The 21,015-nt window shown below is 39.9% G+C and overlaps 1 protein-coding gene across 1 annotated transcript; it reads right to left on the minus strand.

Moving 5' to 3' along the window:
• Positions 1-3,075: 3,075 nt before the first annotated feature.
• LOC6580848 (protein krueppel) lies at positions 3,076-6,059 on the minus strand. The gene is made up of 2 exons (XM_002006611.4): positions 5,875-6,059; positions 3,076-4,855 (listed from the first exon to the last, which is right to left on the minus strand). The coding sequence occupies exons 1-2, from the start codon at positions 5,909-5,911 to the stop codon at positions 3,240-3,242; spliced, it is 1,653 nt and encodes a 550-aa protein (XP_002006647.1). The 5' UTR covers positions 5,912-6,059; the 3' UTR covers positions 3,076-3,239.
• Between the last annotated feature and the right edge of the window lie 14,956 nt (positions 6,060-21,015).

The following is a 21,015-nucleotide window of genomic DNA, read 5'->3' on the forward strand; positions in this document are numbered from 1 at the left end:
TTGTACATAGAACGAAGCCTTTTTCGGCTGCTGCCGTTAAAAAGGGGCACAATGAAAGGGGGCGGCGCGTGGGTGGGTAGGCGTGGTTGGGGGCGGCTGGGGGTAGCTGCCACAGCCGATGCCGATGCCTCTGCTCTGGTTGTTGTTGTTGCTGTTGTTGTGAAGATTAAATGGGAAAACACTGTGACATTTTCTGGCTGCGCGCGCGGCGCGGTTTTCATTTTATATATATATATATATATTTATATATAGAAGGAGAGAGATTCTTTTTTTTCTTCAGGCGCAAAAATTCAAAATGTGAAGTTGGGGTTGGACCGAAAGGGGGTTGGGGACTGTTTGGGTGGCATGTGGCAGCATTGCGGCGACAGCATTAGTGGGGCGTCTCGTGGCAAATGTAAAATAATGCGAAAGGGCTTCGTTTGCATAAATTAAAAATTTATATAATGTCGCCAGCAAAGGGAATGGGTAGCAACTGGGGGCCGGGGCTAATTTTGTTGGGGGTGTTTGGTTGGTGCCTACATTTATTGATTAAAAATCGTTGCGGCTTTAACACAATATTGTAATATATATTTCGCTTTTGTATTCACACAATTCGCCATAAACATAATAAATACTCGTACATTGAGGTTTTCTTAAAAAATTAATGAATATTTGTTTTTTTTAAGTAATTGTTTTTGTTTTTTTTTTAACTTTTTTTTTGGTATTATAATATTTAAAATGCTTGAAAAGACAACAACAATAAACTAGAAAATTAAATGTGCCAAGCAGCCCATGCCTTAGATAGTTTGTAATTATATATAGAACGTTATATAAGTTATATTATGTAATAATTTAATAATGAATTTTTCTAGTTTTTCTTGGATTTTTGTAATTTTTTTCTTTTTATATGTATACTTTTAAGGATTATTTTTAAGTGCTGAATATTGGACTAAATATATTGCACATATATTGAGCATAATATTGAATACAAATATTATATACAATTTAAATTGACGTTACGTGTATTACATAGAATATATGTATATATTTATATATATATATATATTGATAGATATATTTATACAGCTAGGATACATACGTATATATAATTTGTCGTATTTAAATATACATAATTCATATGAAACATGTGAGGTGTGTGTGTACAATGCGCAGTTTCTCAAGTACAAAGTTCTGTAGACCTTGAGATGCGTTTATTATTTTATTTCATTTTTGTTTTTTTGTTAATCTTGAGGAACTTGTATACCATACACTTGAATGAACAAAGAAAATTACACAATATTTTGTTGCATTTGATTTTTGTTTTCGATAAAATATTTAAATTAAATTGAAACGAAAGATTGCACTAAAATTATTCTGTAGTGTAAGTTGTCTCGAGTACATATATAAAGATATACATATATATAGATATATATATTTACAGCTATATATATTGTTATATATACACTTAGATCTAGGTTAATATGTGTTCTAAATGCTTGGAAAATCGTTCGTTATGCTTAGCTCATAAAAATATTCATCGAAATTGATATATATATAATGTATATAACTTTGGTATCGGCTGATCTAGCTTCGTTATTTTGTTTTTGTTTTTGTTCTTGTTGTTGTATATAAATTCAGTTGAATTGTACGATTGCCCAAATTGTTGTTATTGTAATTAATATATATATATCGTTATGTATATATTTATGTGTGTGTGTGTATTTGTTTGTGTGTGTTGCTTAATGACAATCACAACAAATCGTTTTTACATAGAGGTATTGGAGGTATTCGGTTATAGTAGTTCTTCCTGTTTACTTGGTTCACGACTTAACGAACTAGATTTAAACTATTATTTTATACTTCACTTATATTTGTTGAGCTATTTTATGTATGTATATATAATATCAGTGGAAGTGAGTGGATGAAGCAAAATTATTCTTTTAAAATATATATAAACAGATTTACAGTTAAAGTTAAAAGTTACTTTTACGAATATCTCTGAATAGTAATTCGTAAAAGTAATTGCTTATTAAAACATTTCTTTTCAAAAAATATTTAAGTAAAGTATATTTCAAAACCGAATTTTGGAAAAATAAAACATTTTATCTGTTAAGCTAATATAAAAAATAAATAAATAAAATAAAAATAAATAAATAAATAAAAATTTAAAATATAAAAATCATTTTTCACATATTCTGAAAATTTTAAATGAAAGTAGAATATATTTATTAATGTTTTGATACATTAAAAAAAGTATCAAAATGAAAATAATTAAATAATGTCAAATGTGATCTGAAAAAACATCTCCTTAAAAAAAAAAATAATTCAATTTTAAAATAAAATAAGAAAAAACATAAAGTTTGCATTTTTTGATTTTGTTTAAATCAATTTTATTTTCATAGCTTTTTGCCCCTCACAGCATGCGGCAAACAATAGGCGGGGCTTCATTAAATACAATTTAAATAGCAAACTAAAAAGAGGTGACTAAAGTTAATCAGAATCGATAATATGTGATAATAAACGAGATTCATGCATTACAAAATAAAATAATTAAATTTACAATTTATGGCAAACAAAACAATCGGCATTAAGCATAAAAGAATTTATTAATAATTATTTTTATGATGTAATTTTCATTTTTAATAACTTAAAGTTAATTTTGATTGGCGTTTTCTTTGAGAATAAGCAAAAGATGCGTACAAATTAGACTAAACAATAACTAAAATATATTAAAATTATTTTTTGATTTTGTGTGGTTTTTTAAGGTTTTGTTTTTTGCATTTTCATTTTCATTGTTTTTGGGATAGAGCGCTGTATAATTTACAATTGGCAGACTATATACAATTACTGGACAACAAAGGTCTATAGGCTAATATCAACTAAAGGGGAACTAGAAACTAGACTTTGAGAATGGCACAACATTAGCTGGGTTACGTTTCTTCATAGTTTTTGGGGTAGCGTTTTCCTTAGCGCCTAAACTAGACTTAATTTAAGTTTGTTTTGTACAATTTTTTGGAGCTTTTTGATTTATGTGCAATCGATTTTTAGTTTTCTTTTTGCTAAATGACTAAAAATTAATCAAATCTTTGTTTGTAGTTTAGGTTTTGGTTATGTTTTTGTTTTTTGTTTTTTAGTTTTGCAAGCTAGTTGTACTTGACATAAATTCCTGTTCCATTAACCCATCAGCCAGCCTCATCTGATGAACACGCTGACCTCTTGAACCCTTTATATACAAGGTGTGCCCATTCAGCACAGTTCGCTTAGTGCTGCTGCAGCTGCTGCTGCTGCTGCCGCAGATAGAGCGCAGCCGCATCGTCCAGCTCGTCGAGGTCGATGTCCTCGCTGTGCTGTTCGTGCGACTCCGCGGACCGTGGCGAGTGCATGCTCAGATCCTCGGGCTCCGTCTGCTCGGGCATGTCGCTGGCAACGTGCACGATCTGTGGCGGCGGCAGCCGAAAGACGCGGCGGATGTCTTGCGCCTTGCGGCGGGCATTGCTGCCGCTGCAGTGGCCATCGACGGAGCTGGCGCCATCCTCGCTCAGGTCGAGCGGCGCCTCCTCGTCCAGGCTGCTCTTGGCCAAATCGACGGACTCCTCCGAGCCGCCGTAGCTGGCGCACATGGCGGCGAACTTGTTGGTGGAGCACTCTAGGGCGGCTGCTGCGGCAACAGCTGCTGCTGCCGTGGCCATCGGGTAGTCGCCGCTCATGGCCGGCGAGAGGGCGGGCGTGGGTGGCGATTGGATGCCGCACTTGTGGTTCATCAGGTGGTGGCGCCGGCGGAACTTCATGTGGCAGCGCTCGCACTCGAACGGCTTCTCGCCATTGTGGACCAGCATGTGCGACTTCAGCTGATTGGAATCGCTGAACTTGCCCTCGCAGATCTCGCAGGTGTAGGGCCGCTCACCTGTGTGAACGCGCAGATGCCGCCGCAGATTGGCCACCTGCACGAACTGGCGATCACAGTGGGAGCAGTGATAGGGCTTCTCCCCTGTGTGCAGGCGCATGTGCGTCTTCAGATGGTGGTCACGGGTGAAGCGCTTGTGGCACTCGGGGCACTCGAACGGCTTCTCGCCAGTGTGCGTGCGCTCGTGGTTCTGCAGGACATGCTTGTAGCCGAAGCTGCGTGAGCAGATCTTGCACGTGAAGCTCTTGTCGCGCGACGGATCCTTAGCAGGAGCCGCTGCTCCTGTTGCTCCTCCTGCCGCTGCTGCTGCTGCTGCAGTGGCCTCATGTGCCGAAGAGTTGGGCGAACTGCCGCTGGAAGGCGGTGAGATGGGTCCACCAGGTGTGTGATACAAGTCACTTACGCTCATGCTGATCTCCGTTTGGAACTCCTTCTTGACCGACAGCTTGCGTGCCTTCTTCGCCGGCTCACCCAAGCCCAGGCCCAAATGATGCTGTGGCGTGCTGTTGGGCGAGCTCAGCGGATGCTTGCCACTGCCGGCTATCGGGGAGTGGGGGCTGGCAGGGGGCGAATGCAGATGGGTGCCAGATAGCGGCAGCTGCAACTGTTGCTGCTGCTGTTGGTGCTGCTGCTGCTGATGCTGCTGCTGTTGCTGATGCTGGGCCGCCCAAGCGCCAAAGAGCGCCGCGGGATTGTGTGGGAAGAGGGTGTTGGCCAATGTGCTCATGGGCAGCTGGGCCATAAAGGCGGCCGCCTGCCTGTTGGCAGCCAGCAGCTGTGTGGGCGAGAGCATGCCAAAGGCGGACGCTGCTGCAGCCTGTTGTAGGCCCATCGCGGGGTACAGGGAGTGCGAATTGGTGGATGCCACTGGGCTGCTGGCCGAGGTATTTGCAGACATGGGCGGGGACAGCGACATGGAGCGATCTACAACCATGTCCTCGCGCTTGATGCCAGCCAAGGCAGCGGCTAAGCCTAAAAATAGTAAGAAAAGTAATGCAAACGTTAATTAAGCGCATAGTAAAAATCAAATAAATAGTTTAATATAATACAAAACTTTAATTTTCTTCTTTAAAAAAATATTAGCAAAAACTGGAGCAAAGATTTCTATTTATGTTTCGTTCTTTTTTCTATTTTTCTATTTTCTATTCTTTTTTTTCTTTTCTTCGCCCGCTGAGCTGTCAGAAACAGTTTGGTCAGCGCTGCCCGCGGCGGCAAACACAACTTTTTAACTTGTTTTTTTTTTTCTATTCTTTATTTTGGGGTTCACAGCAGCAGCAGCACGTGTGAATGTGGGACGTAGTGTGGGTGGCCAAAGAGCGCGCTCTCTTAAGGAGCCTCACACGTGTAACATATGTGTGAGCTTTTGTCTGTGTGCACGCTCTTCGACTACCATACATGCTCGCTCTTTCTCTCTTTATCTTTCTTCCTCTCTCCCTCTCTATCTTTCTCTTTGACATATGTTTTGGTGGGCGTGAAGAAACGAGTTAAATGCCGGCGATGAAAAAAAAAGACTTGTAAACAAAACTTAATTGCTGTGCATGTGTGCGTGTATGAACCAGCTTGTGAGTGAGTGTGTGTGCGTGCATTGAGCATTTGCCAAAATGGCGCCTAATGTTAACTCAAGCACATTGAGACGTCGTTATTGCTGTGCGTGCTTAAGCATGTGTTTGTGTGCATGTGAATCGCTGCGCTTTAATGCGAACTTTAATACGTTTAAGGAAATCGAAGCATAAAATACTATTCGGATAGTTGTTGATAGTTAGATAGTTGTTGCTGATGTTGATGTTGAATTTTTCTATTCCATTTTCTAAAATTTTCTAATGTTGTTATTATATTAGACTATTAAAATATTGAAAAATATTCTATTGAATATTCTTTATTTGATATATTTTAATAGGTAATGAATTTTGAAATGTGGATTGTCCTGCTGATGATTTTAACATCTACTTTTACGTATAAATATTTTCCTTTAATTTTTTTAGTTTACTTACTTCGTGTTTGCGCGTCCTGCAGCATTGATATGGCCATAACTGTATGCTGTGTTTTAGTTTGTGGGTGTCCTTGCTTCGATTGAGCAAATCAAATTGCAAGCGTTTTGCTTACAATTTCACTACAATTTGTGTTTTTTATTCAGTTCTGAACACTTAATTTCATTTGAGCTGTTTTTAGTTTTAAACTTTTCAAAAACTTGTTTTTTATAATTTCGCGCACTTGGTGTGTGTGGGTGAGGGTATGGATGTGATGTGTGTGTTTGTACTTTGAGGTAGTTGTTGCACAATTTACAAAAGTTCACGTTTTACAAAAATGAGGTAGTTGCAATTATAAATTTGTTATTCGTATTTTAATTATAAACTTTAACTTTTTATTTTTTCTTTTTTTGTTGAGGTATTTGGTTTGATGTTATTGGTTCTCGCGATTCCTTTTCCTTTAGTTTATCGTTAAGACACAACAAATTGAATTTTTATATTTTGTTATTTTTTAACTAAGTTTCTTGAGTTGTGACTGTGACGAGTTGTCGCTGAGAAATGATATGAAGCGAACGACTGCAACACGTTTTTATATTCAGAGAGTGTATCCTTTGCGCTGTGGAAATCCTTTAGAAGCAACAAATTTGCTTCGTGAGTGTGTTTTACGATTGTGTCAGTGTGTGTATGTGTATTTGTTTGGCATCAGAAACTGTGCTCCTCTCACTGCCAGAGCCAAATCACGAATGATACGAATTCGCCGCGTGCGCTAACTATAAGTACGCTCACACGCTCACCCTCTCTGCACAACGAACACACACACACAAACGCAGGCACGCACTCAATCGTTCACTCACTCAGCAACTCACTCGCTCGCTCGCACACGCACATTGCCAGCCAGCCAAAGGGAGGAAGCACGACGCAAGAACGAAACGAAACGAAAAACGAAACCCGAAATGCGCTGCCGATCAAAGCAGGTAACGTGCTCTCCTTTATGAGGCTCAATGTGTGTGCGTGTGTGTTTATGTATATGAGATTGTAAAAAAAAACTGAGCGCAGCTCAAAAATACCTCCGCAATTTTTTGTTGCTTTTGCTTTGCGCTCTTTCTTTGCTGTTGTTGTTTTACCTAGGCAATGTTTGATGCCGCTCATATGCAAATTAGTAAGAGTGAGAAGGCGAATGTTTCAGCTGTTCAACGGAATAAATCATAATGCTAGAACTAAACTAAACTAATTTCTATCAATGCCAGTTTAAAGCAATATACAATGAGTTGACTTTTTAGCCAAACGTATAAAAAAAATAACAAATATGTTTCTACAAGGGGCGTAAAAAGTTTTATGGTTTTATGACCCACGAGTTTTTTATAACTCACAAAAATAAAAAAATAAAAACTACCTATAGTATCCTTAAAAAACTATCCTGTACTTCCGTTTTTTAGAACCTTCATAGAAAATAGGAAACACTTGACAGACAGTTAAAATTTAAAATAGTTCGGTTCCACTCAAACGGCAGCAATTAACTCATATAAAGACTTCCCCTTTGTACATAAAGCAACGAGAAATGCACTCAACTGCGCAAAGGGGGATGATAAAGGCGAAAAGAGCGGCTGAGTGTGCGAGCGAGCCAGCGACAACGAACGCCAAAAGTCAGCAAGGAGCGAGGAGTGTGGGGTTAGAGCCGGTAGCTGGGGTTGGCTGGGAGCGTGCGCTGTACGAGTAAACAGGAAGTAAACAAAGCGAATTGCTACTCAAAAAGGGGCGAAGCCCAAGTGAAAGTAGAGCGAAGGGGCAAATGTGAGTGAGTTTTTTTTCTTTTCTTTTTTATATGCCGAGCAGCCTGTTGAGTTGAGCTGAGTTGAGTTGCTCAATGAGCAGCGTTTTTAATGGTCAACTAATTGCTGGCACACGTCTAAAAAGCCAATATCATAAAAATAGCGAAACATAAAAAAAAAAAAAAACAAATAGTATTAAAATCAGGTAAGGGCCAGCCACAAAAAACTTGAACAGAAACCCGTTGCTAAAAAACAGTTTCCAAATCATTTTTTTGACTGCTGACTTTTGCGGATTGACTTTTAAATGGTTTTATGTAGATTTTTATGGCAAGGACATGCACAACTTCAGCTGAAAACGTGCATAAATATGCGACAGTCATATATGTGTGTATGTAAATGTATGCATGTAAATGTATGCCGTTAGGTAGGCCAAGGACGCGACCGTAGAGCGCGACGGGATGTTAATTTCGGTCAGCACTCGAACTACCGTGGAAATTTTGCAAATTTTCGAAAGTGAAAACTACAATGGCCCAAAAAGGACCTTTGTCTCACAGAGAGAGTCTGCCGACTAGGATATTTTGCTCTGCATAATGTTACGTAAAACTGGCAAAAACTAAAACAATTCCCCGATGGATTAGTCAAACAAGCAATATATGATATTTGCCAGGAAATTAAAATACGTAGAAAACATTAAAAACAACGCCGAATCGTCCAGAAAGGAGACAGAAAGAGAGAGAGCGAGAGAGAGAGAGAGAAAGAGAGGAGAAAACGAGATAAAGAAAGCGATAAAGAAATCTTGGAATATTGGCGACCCCTTTATAGGCATGTTTTCTCCCAAAGCTGGATTAGTCAGAATAACAATCTCTTCCTTTGATAAGCGGCCGATTTAACAAACATTTATTGTCACAGCTACTTAGCGCTGCTGCTGCTGCTTCTTCTTCTTCTTCTTCATTGAGATCCGGTCTTCGCTGATAATAAAATGTCAGAGCAAGCCAACCCATTATCAGCTCATTTTTCGTTGTCAAGAGAAAGTACTGGGAGAGCTCTACATGTACGTGCCATATGCGTGCCTTGGAATGTGCGTTTTATATGTGTGCCACTAGTGCGTTAGATAGTGCGTGCCACTATCAACTAATATTATTATTCGACTACTAACCTATCCCAACATCAATTAGCTGTAATTAGTGCGTAGCTCATGACATTGAAATTCAAATTAATACTATTTACTATTAAGGCAGGGCAGGCGCGAAAAGTGTACTTTGAGCTCTTTTTACTACAATTTTCAATTACAGTTGGTCCTGACTGAGAAAAGAGAGCAATAGTTTCCAGGATTCCAAAGTTATCTCAATTGAGAGATATAATGAAAAACTAAATCTATTTCTCTAGTGTATCTCATTTTAGATCAATATGCATTTGAGCCCTTGTAATTTTAACTTTGATGCTGAATTTTGGATACAAATATATTAAATAATAATGGCAAAAGAAGAACAATAATTTTGGATTTGAATATTGTAATTTATTTTGTTTGAAATGTTTTCATTAAAAATAAATGTATTCATATGGTCATACAGACTTTAGAAATTCTTTAAAAAATAAACAACAATTTCAGATGTTATTAAAAATCAGTGAAACCTGATGTACATATAGCTTAATAGGCCTATTCATTGTTAGTACCGTTGGGCTACCCTTTCAACCAGCATATTGGCAACTCTTTGAGTGCAGCTGCACTGGCTTTACTACTGGCCCGTCTGTCCAGGTTCGTATTACAGCTGTTTGCCAGCATCTACTTGTTTAGCCAAGCATAACCCTAACCGCTGCCAAAGCCAAAATTCAAACAAAAATTGCCCAAAAAACGACAAATTTTTAGCAAATAGAGGGTGAGCTGTCAACATAAATGGAAGAGTGCATAAAAAGTGAAAGAGTGAAAGCGAAAGTTGAGCCCAGCCCTGGGGTAGGGTTAGCCATAGGGTTAGGGGTAGTACACGATGTTATGTGATCTCTCTCGCTCTGCGTGTTGCCCACAAATTTTTTAGCTATTTGTAACACTCGATCGAGCGAGGGGTTCCTCTGATTTATAGTCAATCGAGCAATCGATAATGGGCTGATAATGTTCTTCATGATAATAAAAATGACAAATCGAATTGCTATTCCTATCTCTCTCTATTTGTCTCTCAGAGACGGCGCTTAATGAACTGGCATGCAAAGCAGGCTGATTAAGAATTCGCTAATCCTTGAGCTCAGCTCAGGCTGCGGCTGAATGAATAGGCCAGCGGCTAAGGCTAAGCCACGCAATCTTGAGTTGAATATTATTTTAGTGCGGAACTTGGCATTAATTCAAATCCGCTTTTTAATGCGGCGAAAAACCAGGCTACCCTTTCGCCTAATGAGGCGCGGCTCAAAAAGGACTCAGCATGTGCGAGCGTGTGGTAAAGAGTTGCAGCAAAGGACTTGCCAGGACTTGAACTAAGCTGAGTGTAAAGCTGAGCTTGTACTGAGTATTTCCTGGAAATGAAACTCCTGCTGCTCTCCCTGCCTCTGCAATACAAGCCTCTGCTGAAGGCGTGGCAGCCGCCCTTGCCTCTTGCCATATGTGTAAACAAGCCCGGCGATCCTCTTGAATAGCGCGCAGCATCCCCTAAAAAAGACTATTTAAAAAACGCTCAGGGCGCTCAACAGGCTGCCTGTTTGATATCAAATTGATTGTCGACAGAGAGCAGGAGAAATATCGAGTCTTGGGTGCAGCTAAGGCACAAGCCAGTCACACGACAGCCAGCGCCTTGGCAAGGGGTTAGAGGCTTGAATGAATCGTTGGCACGCGATTCGAGCTCGGTCGCCAGCTCAAGCTAATCCCAGTGATTTAATTAAGCCAGCGAGTGACGTCAGAGCGCGCGTCGCTTGCTCGGAAGCAGTGCATCAGGATTACGCTGAGCCTGTTCCTATTGGGATTAAGATTAGGCAACCGCTAAGCAGGCGGGATTAGCGATAGGATACATGCATGTAGAGCCTACACCTAGATAGGAGTACGTAACTGCATCCAAACTAGCGCTGCAGCAACTGGAGTAAAGTGAAGCACTGCACTTCTTGCTTTTTACGATCGAGCGATCGCCTCATCAGACGGCAGTATTTTGTTGTCAGTCGTGTTTCCCGGTAAACAGATTTCATAACTCATTAAAATTGGCGAACAGCATTTTGCGCTAATTGTTTGGCCAAGCAACGTAAATAGAACAGCGGACACACACATAGACAGACTCGCACGCTCGGACCAAGGATTAGGCGGCTAATCCGGCAAATGGCCAGCGTCCTTCGCAGCTACAATACATCCTTCATAGAGATTTTTGGTGGGTTGGTCCTGGGCTAATTCTAATTACAAACATACGCGCCAAGTGCTCGCATCTCAGGGAATTCAACAGAAATACTTTTGTGCTAACTGTTAGCCCATCTCGGCTAAGCAGCTGTACACACAATCGCCGCGAAGTGTCTCGGGCAAACTCTTCGCCTCGTCATTCAGTTTCTCATATGGTTCACTAACCTCTCTTAACTCATTAGAAAAGTGTCTCAGCTAAAAAATAAAAAAATACGAAACAAAACAAAAAACAACGAAAAAGCACACTCATAAACCCAGGTAGGCTCATAAAAAACGAGCAACTAAAAAACGGAAGGAACAACTACAAATGAGCGCCGTAAAAAACGGGGCAAAAAAGTCAAACCGCGAGCACATTAACTGCAGTCAAGGACATTCGGGCAGTAGCTAAAAAGAGAGCGAAAGAGCACAGCCGAGACAGAAGAGAGCGATTTGCGTTTTCACGATTGCGGCGAATTCCGAGGCAAGGCTTCTGTGATCGAGCAAAGGCCACTCTATTTATTATAGAGAGAGGCAGAGCGAGAGAGAGGGACGCTTCTCGTTGGTAGTGAACGTGGCCTGAGGCAGTCTTTGGTTTTATGACGCAAAACTTGGCCCATTCTTAAGCCGGATTTAGTTCAGCTTTAGTACATTTTTTGCATTGTCTCACAATCTTTTTGTCTTTTATTTTATTTTATTTTTTGGTCGAAAATTGACTTCTTAATTGCCAAACGCTGACCTCCAGGCCGAGCAGCAAGCAGCCAGGCCAGGCTACCTGGCCGCGATGACCTGGCAAAGAGGTAACCCACGCCCACATCCACGCTTACAGGTAGCACACGCTAAGCGCACTCGCTGCTCGGCTCTCTTGTTTAGGAATTCCATAATTATGATCCTCGCGCAGTCAGTCAACAGACCGAGTTGCCTTCTAGCGAAAAAAAAAAACTAGACAAAACACAAAATAGTTGCAGTCGCGAAAAAAATCGCGATGCACGTTAAGCCGGAGATTAGCCGACGGATTTAGAGGAAAATCCATCAATATTACGCCCACGGCCCTTGAGGATCAAGCTCTAATCGCCGTGCTTAACACTGGACTTATTTTTGTTGCGAACAAAAAAATTTAATCCGCCTCGAGGTAGGCGCAACGTGTTTTCGTTTCTTTTTTTCGTTCGCTGTCTGCTCGACTAATCCGGCGAGTCAGCTGCATAGTAAAGAGGTAAAAGCGTCTGCCGAGCCAGCAAAAAATAATTGTCGCAATATTCAAATTTTTATTATAATCCGGGCGAGTGCAAAAAGTTAAAGCCCGGGGATTAAGCAAAAACAGTTGGCCAGGAACACACGTCCAGGTATCCGAGGCATCCGCGTCGAGCGGCCGATCGTGAAGTGGATCATGTTGGATTATAGTTAACTTAAGGCGTGCGATTAGCGAGCGCTGCGATTAGCGCCAGGATCTGGCAGGATCTGCAGATTTGTGGCGCAATAAGCAGCCACAGATCAAGCGCTAGTTCCGCGGATTCCGAATTTGATCTCTGGATTAAAGCTTAGTCCCACTAGGAAGTGCCGCGCGTGTCGCTCAATTGCGCTCAGCGATCAGAATGGATTTTGGGTTTGGGAAAATGTGCTCAGCAAAGGAGTGAATGTAAGACTCGCTAGAGAAATAATGAATAAAATACCTTATTTATATATAGATTTATCTTTACAATGTGGAAGCTTCGGACTGAAGCTAGATGAAAATATTCCTTTACACTTGTATTAGATAAAGGATTTTTGAAAACTCTTTTATTACATTTTGATGTGAAATTTATAGAATATAAAATAAATATACAATTGTATATTATTTTAGTTTTATAATACATATATTTAATAGAATAACACATAACGAAACTAATAGAAATTTCATTATAAATGACAATTTATTCCCATCAAGTATTTTATAGTCTCTAAAAAATTCAGCTGATAATAAAAACGGCAAATATTTTCGTACAACTGCACAGAGAATCAGATAACTGTTTGGTCATTTATTCCTTGATTTCAAAAGGATTTTGCAGAACTATTTTGAGAGAGCTATCTTAAAAAATCGATACATTAGTAAATGATATAAGGGACTTTCAGATATAATATATGTACACTTATATATATTCAATATTTTATTTTCCAATTTATGACTTCTATATAAAAAGAATAAATATATTACACATTAAGCTGAAAATGTTTTGCTAGTAAGTATATTCCATCTCCTTTACTTCGAATAATTTTGTACTTTTACAAATTTGTATTAATATACATTTCAGCTCTCAACATATTATATGTATCAGCTACGCTCCTCTACGCATTAGACTCTCCGATTGTTCTACGTTTAGTAGAGTTACAAAAGAGACTTCCCTGACTACACCTTATAGATGAGGCAACCATCTGAGTGCATCAAGTCCTGCTTCTGTTGCTGCTTCCGTTCCGGCCAATTCATCTGTTTCCTTAACTGTTTATTATTTTTTCAATCAATATCTCTATATATTTTCCTTCTTTTTTTTGGCAATAACAAAGAAGTTGGCTATTGGTTTCTCGGCCCTCGGCCCTTGGCCTCCTTTTGTAATTTTTGTAGATTTTTTTATGCAATTTGTTCAACTTCCTGTGCGCTGACATAACGAGCGGCTTAGGCCCGAGCTGGTTTATTGTGAAGATCTAACGATTCGTCTTTCGGAAATCAGAATTGATCCCGTGCCCAGATTTCTCTATATTTATGTAGGTGAATGGCCATTGCAGTCAAGTCTAAGCGGCCTACGTAATTTGTAGGATTTCTTTGCCACTTGGTGGCTGCCTGTCTGTCAACTCGAGCAGCTGTTGCTGTTACAGTGGCTGCCACATTTGCTCTGCTTAAGCGGCTTTCGGGCCAACTCCAACGCGTGCCACACCCACATCCATATCCAGCTGCCCCTTGCGTGCGTTTATCGGCCCAACAGATGCAAATGTGTCCCCCTTGTGTAATTAGGCAGGCTGGCTACCGTTCTTATCAATTTGGTAGCCGGCGGCAACGTTTGTGTTTAACGGTTTCCATTTTTTGTAGAGGTGGGTCTCTTATCAGCTGCCTTGTTGCTATTTCTTGCATCTGACATAAACACTGGAATGCGATGCTCACCCCATGCCTCTGCCTCTCCCCCCCACCGTAGACGCAGATTTTGCTATTTCTCATTTTTAAGCGGCTAGAAACGCAACTCAAGATCAAGGACTTGATGCTGCTTATCGTCGGGTCGAGCAATGCACCCGGGCCGCATTTAGTCAACCAGTTGCTTATCAACGATTCTCCTATGCTTATTCGGCAAAATTTGCAAATATAATGCGAAACGCAAAAAATCCTCATTTTCGGTGTATGAGTACGGCGTATGGCGCGAAATATCTGACTGTTGCATGCTGCGGAAATGGGCGAAGGGAGAGCGAGAGGGAGGCAAGGCAGCAGCAGCTCTTGCGTGTAGGGGCAGGGCTTATCAATAGACCACGACTTGGAAACACTGAGCAAAACGAAAGCATGGGAGCATAATTAACCCAATTCTTGTTGCCTTTATAATCATATGAGCAATATTGAGTAAGAGTTCAAGACTAATTTAAATTGAAGCTAAATATTTTGCAACATAAGCACAGCTATACTTTGTGGCGTTCAAGGAAACCTAGATAAGAGCCTAACAAACCGAATTTTGATTCTATATGTAGATTGATCTGAGATATTTCAATTATCTCCCTTTGAGTATTGCATATACTAATAATATAGATATAGATTAGTTCAGAATTATTTAAAATTGATATGAACAATCATATCTGTTTAATTATTTAATATTATTAATTTGTATAATAATACCGTCAATGCTTGTGGCGTCTTATCCTTTCTTAAGATTGTTTAACATAAATTTGTGTAATAAAATTAATATTTTGGTATTATGTACCACAATCAGATTCAATGTTTCTATTATTTTACGCCAAGTTAAATGTGAGATGCAAAACGAGACTTGCAGTAAATTCAAATCTGTCAAGTTTAGTTTGGGTCTTATCAGAGGTTTGTTTTTCTAACAACCATAGATCAATATAAAGTAAATATTTGTCAAAATATTGCTTATTTCATCAGTTCAAGAATTTGCTAAATTGTATTTCATAATGCAAATTATGAGTACTTTATATGTAACTTAAGAACGCAGTTCTCTTAACTTTCTTATGTATTCTTGTTTTCTGTTATTCTAGAATATCTCTAAAGATCAAATCATATCAACAATCTGTCTGTTATCTGTGCAGGTAGCATCATCGTTTTTTAAGTGTCTAATTCGCATCTCAAACTTTGAACTATAAACAAAAAACAACACGCGACAGCAACACAAGATCAGCATATTATATTATGATGTTATATTATGAAGTCTACAATAAATCCTATTATAGAAGAGATTCATTATCTACTGAGCTGCACAACAAGTCCATAAAAATTTCTAAATATTCATTTTCATTAGCTTCTGGCATCAACAAAAAAGTATAAAGTAGATTAAAATGAAATTATGTGATTGGGTTGGGATCTCTTCTATATTAACATAAATAGAACATGAAATGGGTTAATCAGATCGAGTGAAGGCAAGCGAAAGCTAAATTTTGTTATTTATATGTTTGTACCTTGATCATAGCGCTTCACATAATTATATATTAGATCTGTAGTCGAGGAGACCGCTGATAAGATCGCAGTCATGGCCGTTCATGGCCAGGCGCGTTTTGCGTGCGTTTTTATACCCTGAACCCATTGAAAATGAGTACACAGGGTATATTGGCTGTAGTGCAGGAGCTCACCAAGTTTCTATATTCTGGAACAGAATGAACAGCTGAGGCGATCTGGATAGGAATATACCCATATATAAATATATTTCAATCTGTTCAACTGTTCTGTGATTCTCTGAAAATTCAGCCTGTAGCTAAACTGGGTATCGCCTAGTCTGACAAACCCTACATCAACACAGTATGAACAACTATAAATATCCATATATCTGCTCATATTTCAATCTGTTCATCAATCCGTTCGTCTGCAGAATGACCAAGTAGAGTTTCTCGTTAAATAAACATAGATTGAGCGTATTTTAATTCTGTTCAGCCCACAGCTGAGGGTATCTGTTAGTCGAGCCCACCCAAATGGGTGGCTTGTTTTGCGGCGCCAAAAAATTGACTCGACGATTGTGAAAAGGTGCGTTTTGATGACTTTGGCGACGACGTGATGTCACTCACATGTCCGCAGCGTGCAGGCAAATCCAATTAAACAAAGCGTGGAAACCGCACAAATACTTGACGCCTGACAGGATAATCAGGCGCAATTGTTTGGCAATTAGTTCGGTCGCGCCGAAGTCCTAGAAAAGTAAGCCAACAAAAAACAGACCCAAAGTCGCATTTGAAATTCTCAAAAAGTATCGCATTGCACACGCATGAGCAGCTTTTCAAGTCAAACTTGAAGGACATCCAGTTTAGCAGTCGTTCCTGTTGTTGTCCCGGGCTGTCAACAAGGCCACCTCGTCGTTGTAAATTTGCAAAAATGAAGCTGTAAATTGCATTGATTGGCCGTTGACAGCTGAGCGACAATTGACAGCAGGATAACGAGGGCGACCGAGTTCAATGGGGAGGGGCTAGCCATGCAGGGCACGCAGGCCACGCTGGCCACACAGCTAGCAATTGGCAAGGATAACTTGTCAACAGGCGCGCCGAATTGCAATTTTTAACGGCCAATCCTTTGGGCCAACAATTAATCAAAGCCAAGCAGCAGCACCTACGCAGTCAGCTCGAATGTCCTGCGTGTGTGTCCTTTAATCAAAGCGCATGATTTATGATCTTCAACAAAACAGAAAAAACAACCAAAAATTGTATATAAAAAGTCAGTTGTAGTTATTTTTCTTTTTTATTTTTGTCAATGGCCTTTGGCTTTGTTTGGAGCGTCGAGAACATTAAAAATTCGGCCTGCCACTTGGCCAGGACACTCAGCCAGTTGGCCAAGTTTGCTGATGCCGATACCGATGCTGCTGCTGCTGCCGCTGCTGCTGTTTCTGCTGTGACTGCCAGCATTCATTAATCATAATTCAGAGCCTCCACTTCAGTTGCTGTGGCTGCAGATTATTTCTTGTTCTTGTGCAAAAGACACAAAACTGCAGTTGAAGAATTTTCAATGCCTTGAAAACTTTTGTACACAGTTTTCCACACAAATTTCTCATTTTCTTCTTTTTTTTTATACTTTATTATTCCTCTCTTTTTTTGTCAAATATTCTCGTCATGCGATGGCGTTCTAGTTATTCAACTTGGCCTAATGAAAGGCGCATTCAGAGGATCAACAGTCATTGACTCTTCTTTCTTCATCTGCCTTAACCCATCGGCAGATGTCGAATCTAACCTCGTCTAGAACGTAGTTTGCTGATCTTTTAGTCTGGCAACTAATAGTGGATATATATATAGTACAGTGATATTACATAATTTGATCGAAAATAAAACTAATCATTTGTATGCCTTTTCTTGAATGTCTTTGAAAATATCTCTGACTAGTCCTTTGCAAATTGTGCCCAACATTGTTTGGAGCTGCGTGCATTTGTAGCTGGCGGCAGGATTACGGCACATCTAAGGCAACTGCTCTCTATTCAAGATATTGATGACCGAATCGGGCAACTTGTCACTCAAATTATGCAAACCCAGAGGTCTAAAAGGATGCCGCTGGCGGCCAGGCATCAAAGGACAGCCACGGCTTCTGGATAGAAGGGATAATCATGTTCGCATGCGTGTCTGTTAATTTGTTATAATATCACGTAAGAATTGTCATCGAATCGATTTTTTATGTTAATGCCGCAAGGTGACAACTCAATTTGTCGCTGGGCAACAGCAGCAGCAGCATCAACAACAACAGCTTCGCTGGCTTGCCGTACGTGTGTGCACAGTGGGCTGAGTGGCTTAGCAACCGGGCTCGAAGTTCGAGCTATTGGCCAAGCGCTGGCGACGTGACCTGCTGCTAAACAGCAGAAAATCCGTTGCTAAATTCTCTTCTGCAGATTTTAAATTTGGCACAAATCGTACGCGTTGCCCTGACGCCAGCTTTGGACAGGAAGCCAGGACCTTTCCGCATGTGGTTATCCGGCTGCAATCAGCGACTCTGTTGCTGCTGTTGCAGTTGCTGCTGCTGCTGCTGCTACTGCTGCTGCTCCATAAACAGCAGACACATTTACTTAGGTTACACACAAACACGCTCTCGAATTGGGTCTTCAGTTTCCTCTTCCTCTTCCTGCGACGCCACTTGTCGTCCTGTTGCTGATGTCCTCGTCTGCCGCGCTTTGTTTTTGCTGCACTTGTTGTTTACACAGTTGGCCAGCCAGTTGCTCTAAAATAAGTCGGCGACATCGGCATCCCTTTGTTTTACCCATTGTGCAATGTCCTGCTCGCTAAGCAGATCCTTCCTTTAACTGCACAACATGTTAAATGCGCCGCTCGACTTGCTTTACTATGTGAGCCCTTGCAGTACTTGACATATTTTAGGGGTAATTCTAACTAAATAAAAGGAGTATTTAAATAATGGAGTGGGTAAGTGGTGAAGATATATACGAAGAGTAAAATGAAATGTTAAATTTGAGCTGTAGCAATTCACTTAGTTAAGCAAAACTAATCAAAAATCAGAAAAAAAAACTTCAATTTTGTTTCTTTTTTCACGATTGTACGTGAGAACAGATGAAAAGAACGATAGTCAATCACCATATATAATATAGGAAAATATTTCTTTTAATAATAATGATTAATGATATTTATAATCATTTGATGTACAAAAATAAACTTATTTTTCTAGAACATATGGAATTTGCTGATAAGACCAGCATGAAACTAGCGGTATATAAAATCAATGTTTGATATTTATATAAACAGAAATTAATTAAATAATATACACAAGAAACAAAATAAATAGATTTATAAGGTGTAATTATCCCGGAAAAATTCTAAGAAGATATATATTTAAAATAAATATAAATATATATAGTAGATAGTAAATCATATATACTCCTATTAAAATTATTTTAGCACAATATATCTTGTTCATCTGATAATATTATTACCAAATTTTGTTTTAAATACTTTGACTATGAGCACTTAAAACTGGAATTTGATTTAAACTTGCAATAGCTTGGTTGACTGTAAGTATAACAGCTCATCAATCATATAACTGCTTTCTAGACTATTTTAGGGTTTACTACATAGTCTTTAATCTCTCATAATATATAAAGAGTCCCGATTGGAACATCTCAATACCTTAAAGGCCTTATTAAATTCTCGTTTGGAACATAGAAGAGGAAGAACTCACAGGTCTGCATAGTTCTTATCTAATAGCTCATTATATGTATTTGAAAAGGTTTTTCCAATGTTTGTCGCCCGCATCCACAGCAACAGCCTCCGCCCTAGCTCCCTTTGCTGCACACGCCCGCGTTCCTTGACCATGACAACCCCACAATAATAGTCGAAAACCTAATAAAAAGAATATAAAATTCCAACGAATCGGGGAAAAAAACAATTAGCAAACAACACCAATGGAAATTTGGCTAAACAATGGACAAATATTCATTTGAATACCAAACTCTGCTGCCATTGGGACATTTGTTTGGGCTCGCAATTGTTACGCCTCCATGTGGCATAAATTAGAGGCCACTTAGATGGGCAGCTAGGGGCAGCCACACCAGAGCCGTGACTCGATGCTTGTTGCATAAAAATTGATTAACAATATGCGGAAATATTTAGTTATGTTTGATTAGAGCGGCTCAACTGAAAGTGCGGCATCATCTCTCAGAGCGCTCGATGCGGAGTTTAAGTGGTCAAAGCAGAGCCAGAGGCAGAGCCAGCGGCAGCTGGAGGGGTAGCTAGAGCAAAATGTCACGCCGGATGTGGCAGTTAGTTATTGCCGTAGATGTCGCTGCTACTGAGGTGGCTGACTTATGCGGGCCTCTTCTGCTGCCCCACTCAAATACTTTCACTTAACTCGCGGACACAGTAACCACAGAAAATCAAGCCGCAATGCACGCCCCTCGGCCACGCCTCCCCCTGTCGGCAGCCATATCGATGTGCAATACGATAACTGATCGTTATCGTTACCTGGCGCATTCAATATCGCGGCGACCTGCAACACGGAAGTGAAATTTGAATGTGATCGACGAGGGGCGTCGTCCAATTCGCCTTTGTTCCGCATTCTGATGTGGAAATTGTAGAAAAACGCCGCGATTTAAAAAGCGAAAGTCGCAGGACTCCACGCTGATACACACCGGAAATGGTTTCACTTTTATCGAGCAGTTGAGGTGCTCCGCGCTGCACGCTGATTTATGTGTGCCTAGTTACCCAAGTGTCAGGTTACGCATTAAGGATGCCAGAGCACCCAACCACACACACTCACATACACACACACACACACAAGAAGAGACACACTCAACAATAGTTAATTGCTTTAAAAATATGTGTACAACTAAAATTCAGCGAGGCATATGAGTTTTGTATACCCTGTAAACATTGCGAAACCTTCTGAAAGGCATATGCAATAATTATACATAGGAGTTTTATAAGATTCCGAAGAGTGTATGTAACAGATATAGATAAATAACAAACAGTGCTGAGCACAAGTATGTAACAAATGCAAGAAGATGAAAATTAAGATATATAAATGATCAAATAGAGAAGTTTATTCACTTTAATTGGATATAGAAGTTATACTCTTGCTGATCTAAGTTAATCTATCTGCAGCTATATTTCTATATAGTCTACAAAAATTGGGGTTTTAAATCAACTCCTCTTTCTCATAACTAAATGTAGCGTTAAATTATAATTCAAATAATAATTTATCATGTAACTCAGTCATCTAGAGGGCAACTTCTAGTCAGTCATAGTGATCAATTACAACGCCTTAGCTGCTTTATTCTGACGCTTGAACTTGTTGTTAAGGGGCAGGCAGACACATTTTGCATGCTTGATTCCACTGAGGGTTTCCTAATTTCTCACTTCTCATGCCCAGGCTGGTCAGCAGGTCAGTGCTGGATGGAGTGCTTGAATTCT

This window comes from Drosophila mojavensis, unplaced genomic scaffold, assembly GCF_018153725.1.
Source record: "Drosophila mojavensis isolate 15081-1352.22 unplaced genomic scaffold, ASM1815372v1 contig_81, whole genome shotgun sequence".
In the NCBI taxonomy this organism is placed as follows: Eukaryota; Metazoa; Arthropoda; class Insecta; order Diptera; family Drosophilidae; genus Drosophila; species Drosophila mojavensis.